Here is a 23194-nt window from a genome sequence, read left to right on the forward strand (position 1 = left end):
TCAATTTTTTCCACATGCAGGTTCAATATAAGAGGGGAGAAGCAGGGATTAGCAGGAAAAGATCTGATGCATGGGGAAGTAGTCATCAAGACTGACCCCATTCTAACGAAGAAACAATTGAAAGAAGGAAAAAACAAAACAAGCAGGCAAGTCTTCAGGACAGCATGCCGGCCAGCAAGCCTTAGCTGGGTAGCCCAAGCAATAAAAACGCTACCGAAAACATGAGCCAACGTCTTTCGACGCGGCTAATTAATAAGCGGAACTACTTTGAAAAGTTTTGCTAAATTTTGAAAAAGAAAAAATGCTTTAGAGCTGTAATTTTACAAATCTTCGCTCCAAATCTGAAAGTTTTCCAACTAAATCAGTGGCATTATATGTTTCTCAATTTGAAACGTTTCTGTCCTTACGTGTTTCAAAATGCCGTCCGAAATAGATAAAAAGACTAAACGTCCTCTTGCTTAAGACTTCGTGTCTTCACATGGGGAGGGGTGGCATGAGGAAAGGCAAGCCTTACCATTTGTTTTCCCATATATTTCTCCCTACGTTTGCTCATAAACTCAATTACACATGCAGGCCCCATTGGCTCTTGGTGTAATTGGAATTTTAAAGGCACAGTAGCGCCTGTTGAGCGATGTGTTTTAGTGAAATATAACGCGGGCGAACTTTTGCAAGATGGCGGAAACCATGGAGTTAACTACCAAGACCGAGGATTTCGACTTTGTTTTGGATATAATATGTTAGCATAATAATATGTTAATTAAGCTTACTATGTAAATTTATGAAATGATGCCAACTCCCGATCTCGGCCATATTGAATTTCATGTGCTCCGATTTTGATTTTGTTAATATTCAAAATCAAAATATTCGCTGCTCAACAGACGCCATATATTGTATAAAAAGAAACATACTCCAGTCCGTAGTGAAACACGCGGGATGTTGCGAGACTTTCGAAAAGCGTAATAAAAACACGAGCCGTAAGCGAGTGTTTTTTAGCTTTTCGAAAGTCGAGCAAAAGAAAAGTTTTACATGCCATTGCCACAATGTATTTTCCATTTAATTTATTTTTAGTTTTTTTTTTCAGATTGACTTGATTATCAATTACTGCATCATGGCAGAGTCGGTCGCATGCAACGTAAGTTTTCAAAATTTTTGCTTTCCCATCACTGTATCCCGCCGCTCTCTTTGAGCGCGGTCAAGGGTAAAACTGAGATAATGTCGAAGTATTATCTCATGCCCTTATCATGATAAAATCTAGGTTTTTGCAAGGCCGGATGCACTAATGATTCCAGGCGGTACTGTAACATATCTCTTGCCTCTATCAATATACGGCAAGAAAAAATATGTTGCCAATACCCTTTAATTAGTTTGTGACTTGTATGTTATAATCCGACTAAGAAAAACGGTAGACAAAATTTGTAGTAGGACAAAATTCGGAAAAAAGACTACAATCATGGACAAAAAGTAGGTTCAAACACGATGTTCCTGTAGATTTGACTCCATGTATACACGACATACTATATTTGAAAAAAGTTTTAGTGCTGCGTAGGCTGTAAAAATAGCAAATAACTCATTATAGTCCTTTTTTAGTTTGTTTACTCCGCTAGTAGATAGTGATTTAGGATACGATTAACTATTGCTCTAAAGTCACTTAAGCTTACGGTTCGTTGTATTTTGATGAGATGTGCAATAATCAATAAGTAAAATTAATGTTTGAGGGAAATAAGAACGAGTTTAGTAGAAACATCTGATCACGTCTCAGCATGCCGTCGGTGACTTTTATCCACCAATTATTATCATAACTCATCGGCCATGACATTTCGCCAATGTACACGTTGTACCCGATTGGTTCTTTGACGTTCACATGGAACACTTTACCCTTCCTACCGAAATTATATTCGTTTTGTACAGAATCCAACTTTGAGATGGGAAACATTTTGTCAACAGTATCTTTAGATCCATTTCAAAGTTATTCTGAGTCTTCGATAACGTTAGGAGTACAGTTTTAACGACGAGATCTTTTAGAGTCTGCACACGCTCCATCGAGTGGCTGTTGATATTGTACAACATCACATGCATAAGGAATACATTAACATATCATGTGAGCATTATATACAGGATTTGAATAATTAAACAATGTATGCGTTAACATTTCACGTGAACATTGTATACGGTATGCGCGTTGTATGCGTATACAGATAAATAGACAATGTATATGTATACGACGCTGATCTGATGTACGCGTTAACATTTCACGTGAACATTGTGTGCAGAATATGGAGAATTACCTTACCACGTGATGGATAGACTATAAATTAAACAGTTTAACCTATTGTTTGATTACGAAAAAAATGAGTTTTGCTAACAAATCCACGTCTGTAGGTAATGTGTTAGTCGTAGCATGGGGAGTAAGGAAATTTCAGTCATGCAAAATGATTTTAACATTTATTTGTCTTGCAATTGTCTGGCAATTAGTTACATGCAGCAATAAAAAATAATTGCTTCTAAATCGTTATCGCTTTTTGCTCGTTTGCCATGGTTTCCTTAAGGAAGGTTTAGTAAACAATTTGGCTAAGTTTAAATTCTAATCTTCATCATCATCATCGTCATCATCATCACTGCCCTTATTTTCTTTCACATCTTCACTCGTGGTCGTTTAAAAGCCTTTTAATGAGGAACTTTCTCTTATCAACTGCAGCTTCTATTGCTTCTTCTGGGTCAAAATCATCATTTTGAAAAAACGCATCTTTTGTGTGCATTATTTTCTTATGTACGGGATCTTTCTTTATTTGTCTCATCCACAAAAGGCGCTCTATGTAGATATTTTCTAATTCTTTCTGGAGTTTACGCATAGCATTCAAGTAAGCTTTCTCTTTAGCGGTATGCTCATCGAAACCACTGCTTATAAAACTTTCTTCCATTTCCTCAAAAGCTGTGTTGCTTCTTTGTTTTGCTTCTTCTATTAACGGTATCCAGGGATCCATTTCTTCTTCGGATTCTGAGTCAGACACTGTCGAACTTCCAGACTGCTGAGTGGAAGTGGTCGAGACATCATCTTGGAAATCTCTTTCTTGACTGTCCGAGTCTGTTTCAGACATGTTTCTTCCTTGTTCTCGTAGTGGACAGTGTTCCTGTTCGTGTCTGCGCTGATTGTAACCGCGGCTAAAGTATCTTCCGCAAAATTGACAGCTCATTCCCTTACCACTGGAGGTGTGGGAATGGCTTGTTATCGAACAGTGATGCAGTTTTATGAGCAAATGAGCATGTGCTCATGAGCAGTTATGAGCATGTGCTCATCTGCTCATCGCATAAAACTTTACCCGATTCATTGAGATTTTTTAGGACGTCGGGTAAAAGTTTGCGCTAGAAGTTTGCGCGTTTTGGTTAGGGAACCGCTGGTCGCCGGCCGTTATTTCAGGATGTGATCGACAAATTAAAATATGCTGGCTCCGTTGGCTACTGATCACAGACGGCAAGCAGATTAATGGCTGCATTTTATCTTTTTCAGTTTATAAACATTCCCGTATATGAAGCAATAGCTTCCTGGATAGAAACGGCCTCTCTACCGATTGTTTTGTTGGGTAAGTGGCAATTTTGCAATCCTATCCGACTGCAGACTCTCTAGTGGATTGCACGCTCATAAGTGACTGAGTGATCTAATGTGTTTGTAACTTTTTTGAAGGAGCCAAAGGAGTGGAAAAGACAACCACGCTAATCATGTTACATGAATCATGCAAAAGACCGAAACATTATTTTGTAAGTAATATTCAGAATCAGAGGATTGACCATCTGTGTTGTCTTCACGTTATCCCGACAAAAATCTTTTCCCGTGCTTTTTCGAACAAGCTCTTGTTGATTCCCCTCCAGGCTCTTTTGTTTTGTTCAAGAAAAGCAGCAGAAGCAACATTTTTAAAGGGTACAAGCGACCTAAACCTAAATTTTATCAATTGGATAGCGACCAACGTATTAATTTATCCAATGGATAGTGCTTTTTTATCCGTTGGATAGAGCTATTCATGCTTCGTACAACGCAATTTATCCAGCGAATAAAATTTATGCGTAAACCGTTTCCTTTCTGTTTAGGACCTTTCAAGTGATCACGACGTGGTGCGCTTGTTATTTGTTGATTACCCAATGATATGGAAATTCTACCATCTACCCATTATTAACGTTTGTTTTCTTTCTGTTAATATAAGACTATATCGCCATTATCGGGTAATGAAGAGAAAGAATATCCAGTTTGGTTGTTTGTTGACAACATACACGAAATGGTGAACTACACATGCTTAAACGACCTGATCCGTATGTACGTCAAGGGCTGGACACAGGTAATTCTGGAGAATTTTAAACATTTGTTTGCTGCTTTTCAAGAATTTCCTGTATGTCCATGCATATAAAATTCCCAAATAAATTCGGCTTAATATGGTAATAAATTTGGACCATTACTGGCAACTTGAAAAATTATTAAGAAATGAATTATTTTCATTTATAAAGTCTTGCAATTTGTTTCTAAACTCTTTATCAGTGAACGTGAGATCTTTTAGCTCATTTGGCAGATTATTCCAAGTTTTAGCCGTAACATTCACGCCGCTAAACGTCGCCCCAGTCTCCAAAAGGGGCCGCGTGGCTGGAAATATTTTGTGTATTCTGATTGGCTAAAATTCGTATTTACGACCCGAACTTAGACACACATGACATAAAACGTCTCGTGTTGTCTAACACTGTTCCTATCCTTGCGGTCACCGTTCCTATGCTGTCTGGCTACCAATTTGATAAGCGAGTATAGTGCTATGGCGCGTAGTGCCCGTTCAGCGCAACATCTATAGTCAAAATTCGCCGTTTCTTGCCCATTTTTGCGCTCTTTCTTGAACTGTTTGAAAAAAAGCCAAAAATTAAGCAAAAATTATTTTCAAGCTCTCCTCCTTTGACTTGCAGAAATGTAAGCCTATCCAACATCAACAGCAACTTGAGTCCGGAAATGCCGTCAGCTCATTGCAACCTTATAATCGCTCCCCCATAAGTAAGATCAGTGAATGTTGATAATTGTAACATCAATCCAGCTCAGGCATCATCGTTTCTTAAATACTTGTAAATCATTGAGTTTAACGATACATATTTTATACATGCAGCTGCTAAATGTTGTTCCCTTTAAGAATCAGTTGTATGTTCGTTTCCTAAATATATTTGAGTAACACGCTATACCAAGATTGTACTGTTCACATAATTCCGGACCTATATGAGCAACCCTAACAATTAACCAAATCATGTTTCGTGATGAAAACGTGAAAACCTTTTGTGTTAGAAAATTTTTTGTGTATTTTTAATTTTTTTCTCAACAGTACCGTAATCGGGGGCGTCTTGTCTGTGCAGTGTCCAGATATGGACTTGTGGGTTTGCTGAAAAAGTTCCGTATAAACTACTCCGACCTCAATACACAAGTGGTGAATCCGACTGAGGAGGTTGCATGGTCGTTACTGAGACGGGTATGTTGTGGAACAAATGTCCAGTGATGCTTGATTGCTGATGCAGTTGATTCTAGGTGTATCAGCAATGCTGCTTTTAACTAATATTCCGTTTGAACTCTTTTAGTCCAACAACGAAATGATCTCCGACCCCGCAAACGAGGTACGTCCAATAATTCCGTCTCGAGATCTGTTTATTACTCGTGCCAGGCCTTTTGTCTTTGCCCTGGTTCAATTTCAAAGGGTTTGAGCTGTACATAATTAACTGGAGAGCAGTCTTAGGCACTGTGTAGTCAAAAAGATGGCGTCTTTTGCGTCATTTTGACGTCATTTGGTCCCAACTCTCATGTCGCTACCGCTGTACAAGCGCGATCAGGCCGAAGTTACGGAACTGTTTCCCCTCTTTTGTTTTCTTCAAGCGGTTCGCTATGATGAATTACTTACACATTGAAGCTCTACCCAATTCCCTGGGGGATAAAAAACGTTTAAACTGTCGTGCGAGAATTAATAAAACTGCTGAAATTTGCATACGTTCGCATGAATTAACTCATTGCTATAGCTTAATTCGGCCAATAAACAGACTTCACCAAGTTTCCGGATACGCACAAAACCGAGATGATTTTTATCGGATTCATCGCTGCGTGTGTGAACGGCAACATGAATCCGGTACTAAAACGTTTCGGTTTCGTGACGAATCCGGAATCTTTCGCCCTCATCTGTTGTATTTATCTTTTACAGCCTAAGATAAGAGAGTTTTTGGAGTACGTTGGTTTGTTCCCCGTTTGGTTGAGTCATTAATACAAGAATGTAGAGTACAAAAAAGAAAAGGAGAAGATATAGAAGCTATTATTGCAAGAGTCACCAGCACAATCAAAAATTTACATTATGTTCTTAACGAAGATGTTCAATCTCTTAGTCCCGGATCACGATATGCTCATATCTGTGCACTAGCGTTATGTGTTTCGAGAGGGCTTCATCCCGCAGAATTGCCCACCCTCGTGGACAAAATGAATGTGTCTTGGACCTGTCTGAAGGAAACTTCGGATGAAGTGTTAACATCAGTGTCTCCTCTTGCAACGCATGTTGTCAACCAGCATCTTTCCACTGATGTTTCCCTTCGGGACGAAACGGTAAGTGCCGTGAATTATAGTAATGGCGTGTATCTATTGCAATGAAAAAAGCGTCTAGCTATTGAAGCCACCAAGTAAATTGTTGGGAAAAGAACCCAGCTGGCGGTTTCCGAGAGTGGAGGCACTCTTCGTTCACCGGTCAAAATTTTTTTTTTTAGGTTGAACTACTCAAGCAAGTCAACCTCAAAGGTGAAAGCAATGTTCGCGGATACATTTTTGAAACACTCATATTTTCGAACTTTACTAGTGTAGGTAAACTTTATTTGACGACAGTAGTTTCAGCCCTTAAATACTAGCAGATACCTCGCACTACTTTTCTCAATGAAAATAATTGTCCATTAATGGAGCACACTTGTCCTCTATTTGTCAAAATATAGCATCGGCGCGTTTGACGTTATTGGGCATGACGAAGGACAGGAAAGAAGTAAACTTAACCACGTTATCCCAAGCAGGAGTGGTTCTCAATCAAAAACAGTTTACGTCTACGTTTGAACCAGAAAAGAATATATGTTATGCCACTCCAAATATGAAGGGTGTTGACTTTATTCTGTCGCTTGAAAGGGAGGTTTATTTCATCCAATGTACAGTCAATAAAGCCTTCATGACTGCAAAAGCGTCGTTTTGGCAAACTTGTCCGAGCGAGTGGACACCTGTACTCATTACGGTGTTTGATGTAGAAGATACTATGCGAAGCCTACTCACCTCGAATGGAACTCTATCAAATGAATTTAAGAATGGGAAATTCTACATTGGGGACGCTAAAACATTGTTAACAGAACATGAAATTAAATTATGTTCTCCAGCATAATTTAATTAAATCTTCTGGCGTTGCTGAATTGATTGTGAAATGATTGGGTCATTATGAAATAATTTGATGGGTGAATTGGTGATAATTGTAAAAACGTATTTAGATAATCAATATTAACATATTTAGATTTATTCAATGGTTCATATTTTAATGGGATTTATGCAATAAATGATCTATTTTAACCTGTAGAGACACAGATGATTTACATATAGATCTCATCTTTTAAAGTGCCTATGCAGGCGACATAATTTTTGTTAAAAAAATATATCTCAAAGACTCAAACCAAAATCCGAGGGGCAAATCACTCCAAAAAAAGTGTACGGATTTTGGACTTTCAAAATCGACTTTTTGGGAATTTTCCGGACTCTTTGGAATTTTTCCGGACTCTTTGAAAATCTCGATAAAACGAGATTTTTAAAATATTTTCAATTGTGTTGTTGAGGCTTGATTTGAGACTCAAGTTAATTTAATTAAGGTATATAAACTCGGGTATAACAAACTCAAGAACTTTTATAATAAGCCATTCAAATGTCCTGTCCCTAACCCTAGCCCTAAAGAAAAGAAACAAACTAAAAATCGGAATAGAAAAAAAATAGCAAACGTTGTTGTAGCGGTGGGGCCCGCATAACGTTATATGGTTAAGCATACTTCGTGACCACTAGACTACCGCTGCAATACTATCCTTGCGGTCACCGTTCCTATGCTGTCTGGCTACCAATTTGATAAGCGAGTATAGTGCTATGGCGCGTAGTGCCCGTTCAGCGCCACATCTATAGTCAAAATTCGCCGTTTCTTGCCCATTTTTGCGCTCTTTCTTGAACTGTTTGAAAAAAAGCCAAAAATTAAGCAAAAATTAGTTTCAAGCTCTCCTCCTTTGACTTGCAGAAATGTAAGCCTATCCAACATCAACAGCAACTTGAGTCCGGAAATGCCGTCAGCTCATCGCAACCTTATAATCGCTCCCCCATAAGTAAGATCAGTGAATGTTGATAATTGTAACATCAATCCAGCTCAGGCATCATCGTTTCTTAAATACTTGTAAATCATTGATTTTAACGATACATATTTTATACATGCAGCTGCTAAATGTTTTCCCTTTAAGAATCAGTTGTATGTTCGTTTCCTAAATATATTTGAGTAACACGCTATACCAAGATTGTACTGTTCACATAATTCCGGACCTATATGAGCAACCCTAACAATTAACCAAATCATGTTCGGTGATGAAAACGTGAAAACCTTTTGTGTAGAAAATTTTTTGTGTATTTTTAATTTTTTTCTCAACAGTACCGTAATCGGGGGCGTCTTGTCTGTGCAGGTCCAGATATGGACTTGTGGGTTTGGTGAAAAAGTTCCGTATAAACTACTCCACCTCAATACACAGTGGTGAATCCGATGAGGAGGTTGCATGGTCGTTACTGAGACGGGTATGTTGTGGAACAAATGTCTAGTGATGCTGATTGCTGATGCAGTTGATTCTAGGTGTATCAGCAATGCTGCTTTTAACTAATATTCCGTTTGAAACTCTTTTAGTCAACAACGAAATGATCTCCGACACCGCAAACGCCAGGTACGTCCATATAATCCGCTCTCGAGATCTGTTTATTACTCGTGCCAGGCCTTTTGTCTTTGCCCTGGTTCAATTTCAAAGGGTTTGAGCTGTACATAATTAACTGGAGAGCAGTCTTAGGCACTGTGCAGTCAAAAGATGGCGTCTTTGGCGTCTTTTGCGAGCATTGTTCTGATAACAGTAATTATTAATCTTTTTCAGTTTGTTTCTACTGAACTTATGCAGATGGAAACCTCGAGCCCAGAAAAAGAAGATAAGGTTTTGCTACCCTAATCTAAACTTTATGCCAGATACCATATTTACTCGTTTAATTGCGATCAATTCTACGCATCGTGTTAAATCGGTCTTTGGAATTTTCGTAATGCGCAGGTCAGTCGTGAAGGCAGAGATTCCAGTGATTTGTGCGAGGAGGTTGTCAAAATGTAACATTTGGCTACATCTAACTTTCAATTATTTTTGTTTAAAGTTCTTGTTACAATGACAAATAAGAATTTTTAAACAGCGCCGCCCCCGATTACACCCGGGGCCGTAACTTAGAACGATAGTTGTGGTGTTTATTCATATATTCAGTTCTGCCCGACGGATTTCATTTGAGCTATTGCACTTACAAAAGAGCATCCGTCGGGCAGAACTGAATATATGAATAAACACCCCCCCAATTATCGTTCTAGTTGCGGCCCTGATTACACCGCTCTATAAGGAAACGCACACTGTACCGGTTACTGGAACCTGAACGGGTCTCACCGGTTACTGGAACTCAACGCATGGGGAGTTAGACTAATCCTATCAAAAGATTGTCCCACCGGTGAGGAGAGATCACGCAGATCTATGTGACAAGTTTGGGACATTCCCGCTGTTTGGATCAGGCCATCCAAACACGGAAACCATTAAAGTAATTGTTAATTAATTACACCATGAACTAACAAGCACTCGTCGTGATTTTCAAAATAAAATTGAAATCAAGAGAAATCTGTGTTTTAATACCTATGGAAATATCAAATACCCCCATTCTCTTGAAATTTTGACGCAATGAATCCTCTGATTCAGAACTTCCGGCGCCGGGTCGCTGCGCATTTCTCAGAAGCAGAGAAAGCATAAGGTAATCCCTGAATTCGTTGAAGATCTCTTCCGTGATTATCGACTGCGACAGAAACTCTGGAAGCCAAGCCTATCTTCAGCCGTTGAAGACTTGAAGTGAAGCATGATGCGGCCGCGATCATGATGTACGTAATTCCCAGTCTTATTGCTCGGTCAGTTTGTGCCCGTGCTCGATATAGGCCACAGAATAAGGTTATTCTGTGATATAGGCATAAGAAAAATATTTTTTTCTGTTTGGTTTCATTGGCAGTAGATCAAGAAAAGATATAACGGTACGTGAATGCTCTATATGTAACTTATTTTGAATTGCCTTTGAAGTGAGGTTTTGCGTGTGGGCATTTAAACTGCCAGAACTCAAATTATATATATAAACTATATAGAGAAATTTGTAAATACCGTTGCCGTTGGCAGAGTTGACTGCTCAATGGATATCCAGAGCATATTATTGAAAATTAAGCAATAAGCCAGTATTAGTTTTCAAGAAAACTTATACTGGCTTATTGCTTAATTTTCTTAGCTTTTCTCCCTTAAATTATAAAGCTGGTTTGGTTCGAACGCTTATAGATAGAGCACGAAAAATTAACAGCTCAATTAGCGAAAAGAAACTCTTTTCCTTCTCACTTCATTGATTATCAAAATTGCTGAAGAAAAACATCCTTCCACTGCCCCGAATGTTTCTGGCCGAGAACCACAAAGAGACACTGAAAATGTCCGATATTTTCAACTGCCATATATAGGCCACTACTCCAAGATCACACAAAACGGTTAACAACTATTATCAATCATTATTGCTTGCCTTTCGAAAAAAATTGGTTTTCTCACAATATAAATTAAAAATCTTTTTAGCTTTATAAATTTACTTGTGCGGTTTGTAGTAGCCGTTTGTTACATTGGCGAAACAATGCGCCATTTATCTACCACAGAGAACACACTTCCACTGACAAAAACTCCCACATCTACAAACACTTCCTTTCATCACCTAACTGCAAATCACACTATACAGACTCTCGTTTTACTATTCTTGACACTGCCAACTTTTCCTCTACACTTAAAATAAAAGAAGCCCTACATATAAATCAACTCAAACCTGAACTCAATAAGCAAGTTCAACACTTTAACACTATCTTTAGCTTGTAAATATATTGTCGTGTAGTTTCGTGACCTCACTTAGTCTGTTGCCCATGTCTAGTTTACAACAGAAGATGCTGATTCAATTTTTTCCACAGATTCAGAACTTCAGACTTTTGAAAACGAATTTTGAAAACGTTCCTAATCTGTGCCTGGTATGACTTCGAAAGGTCGAGAGCCAGTATTTTTCTTCTTCGACATCGAAGCCGCGAACAGTTCAGTTGGTGCTGACATAATTCAATTTGGGTTACGTGCGATCCAAGTGTCCATTTGATGGCAGAGTTTAGTGCATTTGTGAAAACAAAGCAGAAATTATCATCATTCAGTAATTTAATCTTTTTTAATGTTGAAAAAATTATCTTTATGTCGAAATCTTTGCATACGCTTCATCTTTCTTTGCCCTTTCCAGCCATCAAACACCAGATCCTTTTCCTCTTGTTTTCAAGAGGATGATGAAATGGGTGACCAATAGGACTTTGGCAGCAAGCAGGAAAAGTAGAAAAAAGGGAAAACAACAGAAAATGTTTTACCCAGGTAAGTTTGAAGCGTTTTCGCCATGTAAAGGCTTGTTTGCACTGCAATTTTTTCTTAGAAAATGTGCATCATTAGGATTTAAATGAAAATTGCACAATCGGTGACATTGAAACATAGATCGCTCACAGAAAAACTGTTGTTGCAATTACTCTGAGCTACAAGGCCAAGTTGGGAAGTTCTAGCTGTGTAGGTCGATGACTACTTCCCCATGCATCAGATCTTTTCCTGCTAATCCCTGCTTCTCCCCTCTTATATTGAACCTGCATGTGGAAAAAATTGAATCAGCATAGATCTTCTGTTGTTTTTTAAAAGTTCAAACATTGTATTCGTTTGTGTCGGGCTCAGCTCTTTGTAAGAATCTGCGTTCGGGTGGCATACCCGCAAATTAAAGCTCAGACAGTATATATTAATAATGTTCTAGTCGACTTGCACTTTTAAACATATTTAAAAATACCACGTAACTGGAGGGTATTCATCATGCAGTAAGTGACCATATTTGAAAGTGTCTTAGTCAAAGGCCATATAATTAGTTTATTAAATACGTTTAAAAGTGCAAGTCGACTAGAACATTATATATATACTGTCTGAGCTTTAATTTGCAGGTAAATTCTTTGCACAAATCAATCCACTGATGTAAAGTAACAAGCGATTCTTGCAGGTACTTCGATGTGGCACTCCGATACACCATTCGGTGTACCATTCGGTGTAGATATCTAACTAGAGTTGTCATGATGTATAAAAATAAATTTGTTTAAAAAATAATACCTAAATAACAGTTTATTTCGTTCCTCAGTTTTGCTTGCTCATGGTGGCAATCGGTCGGACTTTCCGATGTTGGTGGACAACATCTCTCGCCACAAAGCCTCATCCGGCTATTTGTACCCGAGACTTCGTGTGGGGACACATACCAACTTTGTGTAAAGGTGAGTTCTGCATCTGATTCCGAAATTTTGTTCTCGAATATTGGACAATGCTTTTTTATACATTTCAGCTTCAAGAAAACGGTTTGCCAATATTTGACAAACAAACGAAATTAGGAATGGAAGGTTTGCACAAATTATTCTTCCCTGGTGAAGACTTTAAAGGTACGTGTTTTCTTATAGGATCGCGATCTTTTGTTTTGTGCCGACGTAAACAAATTTATGTTTTGTGCCAACATAACCAGGAAATTTATGTGGCTTGTACGAACCAGTGAATGCTTCATTCATTTTTATCACAGATCGTCACAGTGCTTTGGGAGATGCAGGTGATGAGGCAAATTTTCGGGGGCCGCTTCGCAACCACCTGGAAGAAATCGAAACAAAGACGTTGTCTTCCTTGTAAGTATTTTTGGACTTCATCCAGACTCTTTAGTAATGCACATTTAATAGTGCATCGTGGTTTCCTCTTGCGCACGCTACTATCTTCTCATCGTCCAATAATTTGCCCTTTAGACATTTGTGTGAACCAGACTTTTCAGACAGTTATCTGAGTTACTATTAGAATATCCTCGATGATATTTTTTACCCCAGTATGGCCTTGACTAAGCATAACAATCGTTGACTAAGCGATTATTTTGTCTTTTTTAGTGTGGGTTTGCAAAAAAAGAAAAAAAAAAAAAGAAAGAAACCAAACCATTGGCGAAGGTTGGCATTGAATTCGAGCATTAACTCAGTATTCGCTAGTGAAGTGTGAAGTTCCTCTCTTTATATTTTTACATGATCTGACCCGTTTAATAGTTTCTTTGGTTATTCTTCTTTTGTAGTGCAATTTGACGTAACCGCCTATTTGGAAAGTTGATTGATGAAAGTAAGTTGTTTAATTTTCTGCTTCGTGCTCCGTGCTCCGTGTTTTACCAATAGCCTAGGTATATTGTTTATCCGAGTTTATGGGTCTAAGTAAGCAATAACCTATCATCCCTTGCACGCTCAGAGTTTACGGTTTACGCTTTTGGAAAGACAACCTTTCAGTGGATGGGTGAATATCACTATTGATTTGGGCACGGAGATTTAAAAAATTACAACCGATTCTTCCATGCACCGAAAGCTACTGTCTGAGCTTTAATCTGCACTTAAAGCAACAGTTTGGACCTATCACAAAGTTTGGACCTATTAGAAAATCAAAGTGGAGAAGTATGTTTAAGAAAACAATGAAAGCGTGGTTAGATTTTAAACATTTCAACTGATTCTTCATCAGAAAGACACTGTCCGAGCTTTAATCTGTGCAAACAAGTACATTCTGTGCACAAAATCAATAGTCATAATCAAGGCAGAAATTTGGACCAATTACGAAATCATTTGATATTTTTAAATATGTTTAAAGAATCGACTCCATGTGGTACACCGGATGGTGTATCGGAGTGCCACATCGAAGTACCTGCAAGAATCGCTTGTTACTTTACATCAGTGGATTGATTTGTGCAAAGAATTTACCTGCAAAAAAGCTCAGACAGTATATATTAATAATGTTCTAGTCGACTTGCACTTTTAAACATATTTAATAAACTAATTATATGGCCTTTGACTAAGACACTTTCAAATATGGTCACTTACTGCATGATGAATACCCTCCAGTTACGTGGTATTTTTAAATATGTTTAAAAGTGCAAATCGACTAGAACATTATTAATGTATACTGTCTGAGCTTTAATTTGCGGGTATGCCACCCGAACGCAGATTCTTACAAAGAGCTGAGCCCGACACAAACGAATACAATGTTTGAACTTTTAAAAAACAACAGAAGATCTATGCTGATTCAATTTTTTCCACATGCAGGTTCAATATAGAGGGGAGAAGCAGGGATTAGCAGGAAAAGATCTGATGCATGGGAAGTAGTCATCAAGACTGACCCCATTCTAACGAAGAAACAATTGAAAGAAGGAAAAAACAAAACAAGCAGGCAAGTCTTCAGGACAGCATGCCGGCCAGCAAGCCTTAGCTGGGTAGCCCAAGCAATAAAAACGCTACCGAAAACATGAGCCAACGTCTTTCGACGCGGCTAATTAATAAGCGGAACTACTTTGAAAAGTTTTGCTAAATTTTGAAAAAGAAAAAATGCTTTAGAGCTGTAATTTTACAAATCTTCGCTCCAAATCTGAAAGTTTTCCAACTAAATCAGTGGCATTATATGTTTCTCAATTTGAAACGTTTCTGTCCTTACGTGTTTCAAAATGCCGTCCGAAATAGATAAAAAGACTAAACGTCCTCTTGCTTAAGACTTTGTGTCTTCACATGGGGGGGGTGGCATGAGGAAAGGCAAGCCTTACCATTTGTTTTCCCATATATTTCTCCCTACGTTTGCTCATATAATCTCAATTACACATGCAGGCCCCATTGGCCCTTGGTGTAATTGGAATTTTAAAGGCACAGTAGCACCTGTTGAGCGATGTGTTTTAGTGAAATATAACGCGGGCGAACTTTTGCAAGATGGCGGAAACCATGGAGTTAACTACCAAGACCGAGGATTTCGACTTTGTTTTGGATATAATATGTTAGCAATATAATATGTTAATTAAGCTTACTATGTAAATTTATGAAATGATGCAAACTCCCGATCTCGGCCATATTGAATTTCATGTGCTCCGATTTTGATTTTGTTAATATTCAAAATCAAAATATTCGCTGCTCAACAGACGCCATATATTGTATAAAAAGAAACATACTCCAGTCCGTAGTGAAACACGCGGGATGTTGCGAGACTTTCGAAAAGCGTAATAAAAACACGAGCCGTAAGCGAGTGTTTTTTAGCTTTTCGTAAGTCGAGCAAAAGAAAAGTTTTACATGCCATTGCCACAATGTATTTTCCATTTAATTTATTTTTAGTTTTTTTTTTCAGATTGACTTGATTATCAATTACTGCATCATGGCAGAGTCGGTCGCATGCAACGTAAGTTTTCAAAAATTTTGCTTTCCCATCACTGTATCCCGCCGCTCTCTTTGAGCGCGGTCAAGGGTAAAACTGAGATAATAGTGAGCTTAAGCAAGTGACGTTTTTGACAACACGTACCTTCACCGGAAGTAAAGTTTTTATTTTTCACCAATCACAATTCTTGACCCAGTCTTTTGGCGTTACTCATGCCGTTTGTGATGTTAAAAACGTCACTTGCTTAAGCTCACTAATGTCGAAGTATTACCTCATGCCCTTATCATGATAAAATCTAGGTTTTTGCGAGGCCGGATGCACTAATGATTCCAGGCGGTACTGTAACATATCTCTTGCCTCTATCAATATACGGCAAGAAAAAATATGTTGCCAATACCCTTTAATTAGTATGTGACTTGTATGTTATAATCCGACTAAGAAAAACGGTAGACAAAATTTGTAGTAGGACAAAATTCGGAAAAAAGACTACAATCATGGACAAAAAGTAGGTTCAAACACGATGTTCCTGTAGATTTGACTTCATGTATACACGACATACTATATTTGAAAAAAGTTTTAGTGCTGCGTAGGCTGTAAAAATAGCAAATAACTCATTATAGTCCTTTTTTAGTTTGTTTACTCCGCTAGTAGATAGTGATTTAGGATACAATTAACTATTTCTCTAAAGTCACTTAAGCTTACGGTTCGTTGTATTTTGATGAGATGTGCAATAATCAATAAGTAAAAATTAATGTTTGAGGGAAATAAGAACGAGTTTAGTAGAAACATCTGATCACGTCTCAGCATGCCATCGGTGACTTTTATCCACCAATTATTATCATAACTCATCGGCCATGACGTTTCGCCAATGTACACGTTGTACCCGATTGGTTCTTTGACGTTCACATGGAACACTTTACCCTTCCTACCAAAATTATATTCACGTTTTGTACAGAATCCAACTTTGAGATGGGAAACATTTTGTCAACAGTATCTTTAGATCCATTTCAAAGTTATTCTGAGTCTTCGATAACGTTAGGAGTACAGTTTTAACGACGAGATCTTTTAGAGTCTGCACACGCTCCATCGAGTGGCTGTTGATATTGTACAACATCACATGCATAAGGAATACATTAACATATCATGTGAGCATTATATACAGGATTTGAATAATTAAACAATGTATGCGTTAACATTTCACGTGAACATTGTATACGGTATGCGCGTTGTATGCGTATACAGATAAATAGACAATGTATATGTTACGACGCTGATCTGATGTACGCGTTAACATTTCACGTGAACATTGTGTGCAGAATATGGAGAATTACCTTACCACGTGATGGATAGACTATAAATTAAACAGTTTAACCTATTGTTTGATTACGAAAAAAATGAGTTTTGCTAACAAATCCACGTCTGTAGGTAATGTGTTAGTCGTAGCATGGGGAGTAAGGAAATTTCAGACATGCAAGATGATTTTAACATTTATTTGTCTTGCAATTGTCTGGCAATTAGTTACATGCAGCAATAAAAAATAATTGCTTCTAAATCGTTATCGCTTTTTGCTCGTTTGCCATGGTTTCCTTAAGGAAGGTTTAGTAAACAATTTGGCTAAGTTTAAATTCTAATCTTCATCATCATCATCGTCATCATCATCACTGCCCTTATTTTCTTTCACATCTTCACTCGTGGTCGTTTAAAAGCCTTTTAATGAGGAACTTTCTCTTATCAACTGCAGCTTCTATTGCTTCTTCTGGGTCAAAATCATCTTTTGAATAAACGCATCTTTTGTGTGCATTATTTTCTTATGTACGGGATCTTTCTTTATTTGTCTCATCCACAAAAGGCGCTCTATGTAGATATTTTCTAATTCTTTCTGGAGTTTACGCATAGCATTCAAGTAAGCTTTCTCTTTAGCGGTATGCTCATCGAAACCACTGCTTATAAAACTTTCTTCCATTTCCTCAAAAGCTGTGTTGCTTCTTTGTTTTGCTTCTTCTATTAACGGTATCCAGGGATCCATTTCTTCTTCGGATTCTGAGTCAGACACCGTCGAACTTCCAGACTGCTGAGTGGAAGTGGTCGAGACATCATCTTGGAAATCTCTTTCTTGACTGTCCGAGTCTGTTTCAGACATGTTTCTTTCTTGTTCTCGTAGTGGACAGTGTTCCTGTTTGTGTCTGCGCTGATTGTAACCGCGGCTAAAGTATCTTCCGCAAAATTGACAGCTCATTCCCTTACCACTGGAGGTGTGGGAATGGCTTGTTATCGAACAGTGATGCAGTTTTATGAGCAAATGAGCATGTGCTCATGAGCAGTTATGAGCGTGTGCTCATCTGCTCATTGCAGTTATGCACATGTGCTCATCTGCTCATCGCATAAAACTTTACACGATTCATTGAGATTTTTTAGGACGTCGGGTAAAAGTTTGCGCTAGAAGTTTGCGCGTTTTGGCTAGGGAACCGCCGGTCGCCGGCCGTTATTTCAGGATGTGATCGACAAATTAAAATATGCTGGCTCCGTTGGCTACTGATCACAGACGGCAAGCAGATTAATGGCTGCATTTTATCTTTTTCAGTTTATAAACACTCCCGTATATGAAGCAATAGCTTCCTGGATAGAAACGGCCTCTCTACCGATTGTTTTGTTGGGTAAGTGGCAATTTTGCAATCCTATCCGACTGCAGACTCTCTAGTGGATTGCACGCTCATTAGTGACTGAGTGATCTAATGTGTTTGTAACTTTTTTGAAGGAGGCAAAGGAGTGGGAAAGACAACCACGCTAATCATGTTACATGAATCATGCAAAAGACCGAAACAAGCGACCTAAACCTAAATTTTATCAATTGGATAGCGACCAACGTATTAATTTATCCAATGGATAGCGCTTTTTTATCCGTTGGATAGAGCTATTCATGCTTCGTACAACGCAATTTATCCAGGGAATAAAATTTATGCGTAAACCGTTTCCTTTCTGTTTAGGACCTTTCAAGTGATCACGACGTGGTGCGCTTGTCTGAAAAATTGAAGGTTCATCCTGAAACTGATAGAAAATTGTTATTTGTTGATTACCCAATGATATGGAAATTCTACCATCTACCCATTATTAACGTTTGTTTTCTTTCTGTTAATATAAGACTATATCGCCATTATCGGGTAATGAAGAGAAAGAATATCCAGTTTGGTTGTTTGTTGACAACATACACGAAATGGTGAACTACACATGCTTAAACGACCTGATCCGTATGTACGTCAAGGGCTGGACACAGGTAATTCTGGAGAATTTTAAACATTTGTTTGCTGCTTTTCAAGAATTTCCTGTATGTCCATGCATATAAAATTCCCAAATAAATTCGGCTTAATATGGTAATAAATTTGGACCATTACTGGCAACTTGAAAAATTATTAAGAAATGAATTATTTTCATTTATAAAGTCTTGCAATTTGTTTCTAAACTCTTTATCAGTGAACGTGAGATCTTTTAGCTCATTTGGCAGATTATTCCAAGTTTTAGCCGTAACATTCACGCCGCTAAACGTCGCTCCAGTCTCCAAAAGGGGCCGCGCGGCCGGAAATATTTTGTGTATTCTGATTGGCTAAAATTCGTATTTACGACCCGAACTTAGACACACGTGACATAAAACGTCTCGTGTTGTCTAACACTGTTCCTATCATTGCGGTCACCGTTCCTATGCATGGTTCATATTTTAATGGGATTTATGCAATAAATGATCTATTTTAACCTGTAGAGACACAGATGATTTACATATAGATCTCATCTTTTAAAGTGCCTATGCAGGCGACATAATTTTTTTTAAAAAAATATATCTCAAAGACTCAAACCAAAATCCAAGGGGCAAATCACTCCAAAAAAAGTGTACGGAATTTTTGTCGTCTAACACTGGATGGCGAAAAACGGATGGCGAAAAACGGCGATCAAATTTGCAAAATATGGCTGAAATCGTGTTATGGCGGGGGTAGGTGAAATGAAATATGTCGTATCGCAACAAAACATTGTTATTTCCTAGGAAATTTATAATAAATATGTTAAAATAAGCATGTTTTTTCATCATATGGCAAATATTTTTAGAATATAGGGAAAATTAGACTTTGCCAGGTGAATCTGTAATTTTATGCATAATTAGCAGTTGACCTGGAATAGTAAACATTCATTTTCTTGTAAAATATGAAACTTAGGCTAATTTCAGTCTCCAGTGACCACCCCTAAAAGCAACCATTCTGAACCATATAAACAATTCAGAAAGACTGTCGCTTGGATAATTCAGGATTTAGAGCTATGTCGACTATGCCGTTTCTGGGTGTGGTCATTTTCAGGACTTTTGTCCCGGATTCACATTTTGGCACACATGATATGTTGACCGTCATGGTCATTTTACCCTAAAACGGTTGAGATAATCTGTCCTAAGTGAAATGCATACAAACTCCTTTACAGGTCCTAGACTACATGGCACTACTTCAAAACCCATCGAAAATTGGTTGAATAATTCTTTAGTCCACTAGAATCGTGCGAAAGTACAGTATTTGGATGGTGCTTGCGACGGACGGCGAAAAACGGCAATCAAATTTGCAAAATATGGCTGAAATCGTGTTATAGCGGGGGTAAGTGAAATGAAATATGTCGTATCGCAACAAAGCATTGTTATTTCCTAGGAAATTTATAATAAATATATTAAAATAAGCAATTTTTTCATCATTTGGAAAAAATTTTTAGAAAATAGGGAAAATTAGACTTTGCCAGGTGAATCTATAATTTTATGCATAATTAGCAGTTTACCTGGAATAGTAAACATTCATTTTCTTGTAAAATATGAAACTTAGGCTAATTTCACCCTCCAGTGACCACCCCTAAAAGCAACCATTCTGAACCATATAAACAATTCAGAAAGACTGTAGCTTTGGTAATTCAGGATTTAGAGCTATGTCGACTATGCCGTTTCTGGGTGTGGTCATTTTCAGGACTTTCGTCCCGGATTCACATTTTGGCACATATGCTATGTTGACCGCTATGGTCATTTTACCCCAAAACAGTTGAGATAATCTGGCCTAAATGAAATGCATACAATCTCCTTTACAGGTCCTAGACTAATATTTAAATGAAAACTGAACCTTCTTTTTCAAAAACAGTGAGTGCGCTAATCAACAGATTGACAAACTTTACTGATTGAAAATATTTCTGCTGTTCCGTAAATCATATCTTTTATATTTCATGTATTTTCGCTGCACATTTTTTCTTAGATTAGTTTCATATCCGACGGTTAGTTCAAGGATATAAAGACAATTGTCTTTGGTCACAATCAGTAGATCAGGACGATTTTCTTTGCCAGTAATTACTGAGGGATATTCGAGAATGATGGCAAGTCAGCATAAATATTTTGAATATATTCCTTCAGAAGGTTATTAGCAAGAAAATTTAGGATTGAGTTGTGTCTCCAACTATATCATTCTAGGTAGGAACTGCAACCAGAGACAATAAGAGTCCCCACTTATGTGCATTGTTTCGATTGGTAGTGAATTGTTGATGTACCGAATGCTGAGGTTGAAAATATTTCTTGGTAGTTTCAGTTGACAGGTTACCAAATACAGTTTACTTCAGGTATTTTGTTATGCTGGAAAAGAACGAACCTTGACATTTTAGTTGATTTTTCAATTTATCTTCTTGATGTTCTCAGAATGACTTAACAACCTCTTAGTTTAATAATATTGATCATATTGAGTGTTAGTATGATTAGAAGATTTCCATAGGTGGTTTATTGATTCATTTGGAGAAGATTTCAAGACAGAGGTTTCACATTGTACAAATTTGGGTGTAATGGCTTCAGATCTATATCTTTCATCAGGTCAGTGAATAAGGAGAATAATTCTGATTTGCGTTCATCATTGAAGAATCTTCTGTAATAACAAAATGATTGACCAATTTGTGTAACCGGAATTAAGCATCTATTAATGAATATCTTCAGGAGTTATTGAACGGATTTGGTGAGAGCTTTCTGGGTGCCAAAGGTACTGCATTTATCCACTTGTATGATCATGTCTGACCATTGACACCAGATTGAAAAACAATTTAGTAGGATTTGATTTTCAGATTCTTGGCTGGTTATTACAGCTGCAGCTGTGTGCTGGCAAATTGAACCGGGTTGAGAAGTTTATACTACCATTTGCGTTTAAGCATTGGGTGTGAGAAATTTTTCACAATGTTTCTGTTCTGAAACCTTTTATTTGTTAATAAAACCTTCTTTCATCAGGTCAGTGAATAAGTAGAATAATTCTGATTTGCGTTCGTCATTGAAGAATCTTCCTAAATAACAAAATGATTGACCAGTTTGTGTAACCAGAATTAGGCATCTATTAATGAATATCTTCAGGAGTGAAACAGTGTGAAACATACAACTTTTTAGGAACTTTGTCAAGGTTTCACAACGTTAGACATGTCATTTTGACAAAGTAATGAAACAGTTAAAAGGGTCTGTTTCCCTTCGCGAAATTCAATCAACTATAGACGAAATGGGGAATATTCAAGGTGATATTTCAATCTCAGCTATATAGAGGGCACTTAAGTGGGGAAGGTATAAACTCCATGAAAAAAACCCATGGTAGCATCAGTGCAGTTTGATTATGGCAACTTATATATACACAAGATTTTTATGGACTATTTAAGGTCAAAGAATCTAAACTGCTTGAAGTTTTTTGATGAAGCTGGAGTCAAATATCCAAATGTCAGCATGCATCTATATGGGCATGTCGTGAAAGTGGGCAGTGTGTGGAAGTCATCAAGAAATGCGAATATCCTAATGCAACTGTTAATACCTTCACTCTCTCTCTCTCTCTCTTGCAGTCAGTTGATTCAACGAAGACTGTTCATGGTCTTGGCTTGGATGAGATTGCAGATCTCCATGCGGCTCTGTTGACAGCGATGTTTTGCCGGCTATTGGTCGGGATCTGTCTCCATTTCATGTTTCTTTTAACAACGTCCTTGTAGCGGAGTCTAGGGCAGCCATCATGGATTTGAGAATACAGCAGTTGTCTTGGGAGTCTTTCTGTCTCCAACCTTTGCACATGACCTAACCATCTCAGGTTCTTTTCAATCAGAATGTCAGCCATTGATGGCAGGTTTGCACGTCTCAGAATTTCTGCATTCGTCGTCTTGTCCTGCCATTCGATGCCCATAATATCCTTCAGTTGTCTCATCATAAAAGCTGTGATCCCCCTGTGGTCATCTTTGAATGCCACATATAACATAGCGGTCAGGTGGTACCTTGCTCAATCATCCAAATGTGTTCAATCAACTTGTGAAGTTTCTCCTGGAGTTTCGTCTCTGCATATTCCAGATCTCTGCGGGAATTCCGCATTCACCTAGGGCTTTATTTTCCTTGATGGAGGCGATTGCCACTGTCAGCTCATCGAAGCTCGGAATTGCGTCTAAGTCACTATCAGCTGTGATATATGGAAGCTGATCTAGAGCAGCCTGATCCACCACGCCCAGCACATTTGACAGCTGGTCGAAATGTTGTGCAAAATGATTCAGGATGTCCTCCTTCTCCATTAGTATTGTCACATCATCTTGGGCAATAAGTTGTTCCGTCCCTCTTTTCTGTGGTCCGTAGATC

The 23194-nt window shown here is 38.0% G+C and overlaps 1 protein-coding gene and 3 long non-coding RNA genes across 5 annotated transcripts; all 4 read left to right on the forward strand.

The window, feature by feature from the left end:
• The first annotated feature begins 17 nt into the window (after positions 1-17).
• Positions 18-6841, forward strand: LOC114537965. The gene is made up of 8 exons (XM_028559081.1): positions 18-146; positions 1082-1132; positions 3506-3578; positions 3680-3753; positions 5337-5480; positions 5587-5622; positions 6537-6589; positions 6748-6841. Exons 2-8 carry the CDS (start codon positions 1109-1111, stop codon positions 6839-6841), a joined length of 498 nt encoding a protein of 165 aa, XP_028414882.1. The 5' UTR covers positions 18-146; positions 1082-1108.
• Positions 6842-11301: 4460 nt separating this feature from the next.
• Positions 11302-12622, forward strand: LOC114537962. The gene is made up of 3 exons (XR_003688656.1): positions 11302-11518; positions 11603-11727; positions 12521-12622. It is a non-coding gene; the product is annotated as an uncharacterized LOC114537962 (long non-coding RNA).
• A 1-nt stretch (position 12623) lies between these two features.
• On the forward strand, positions 12624-12974 carry LOC114537964. The gene is made up of 3 exons (XR_003688659.1): positions 12624-12650; positions 12719-12812; positions 12947-12974. It is a non-coding gene; the product is annotated as an uncharacterized LOC114537964 (long non-coding RNA).
• A 332-nt stretch (positions 12975-13306) lies between these two features.
• LOC114537963 lies at positions 13307-18244 on the forward strand. 2 transcript variants are annotated; one of them, XR_003688658.1, is made up of 4 exons: positions 13307-13390; positions 13472-13515; positions 15541-15591; positions 18149-18244. It is a non-coding gene; the product is annotated as an uncharacterized LOC114537963 (long non-coding RNA). The 2 variants fall into 2 exon arrangements; XR_003688657.1 differs by having other exon boundaries at positions 13316-13352.
• The last annotated feature ends 4950 nt before the right edge of the window (positions 18245-23194 follow it).

This window comes from Dendronephthya gigantea, unplaced genomic scaffold (genome assembly GCF_004324835.1).
Source record: "Dendronephthya gigantea isolate DGI-Jeju-01 unplaced genomic scaffold, DenGig_1.0 000170F, whole genome shotgun sequence".
Lineage (NCBI taxonomy): Eukaryota > Metazoa > Cnidaria > Anthozoa > Malacalcyonacea > Nephtheidae > Dendronephthya > Dendronephthya gigantea.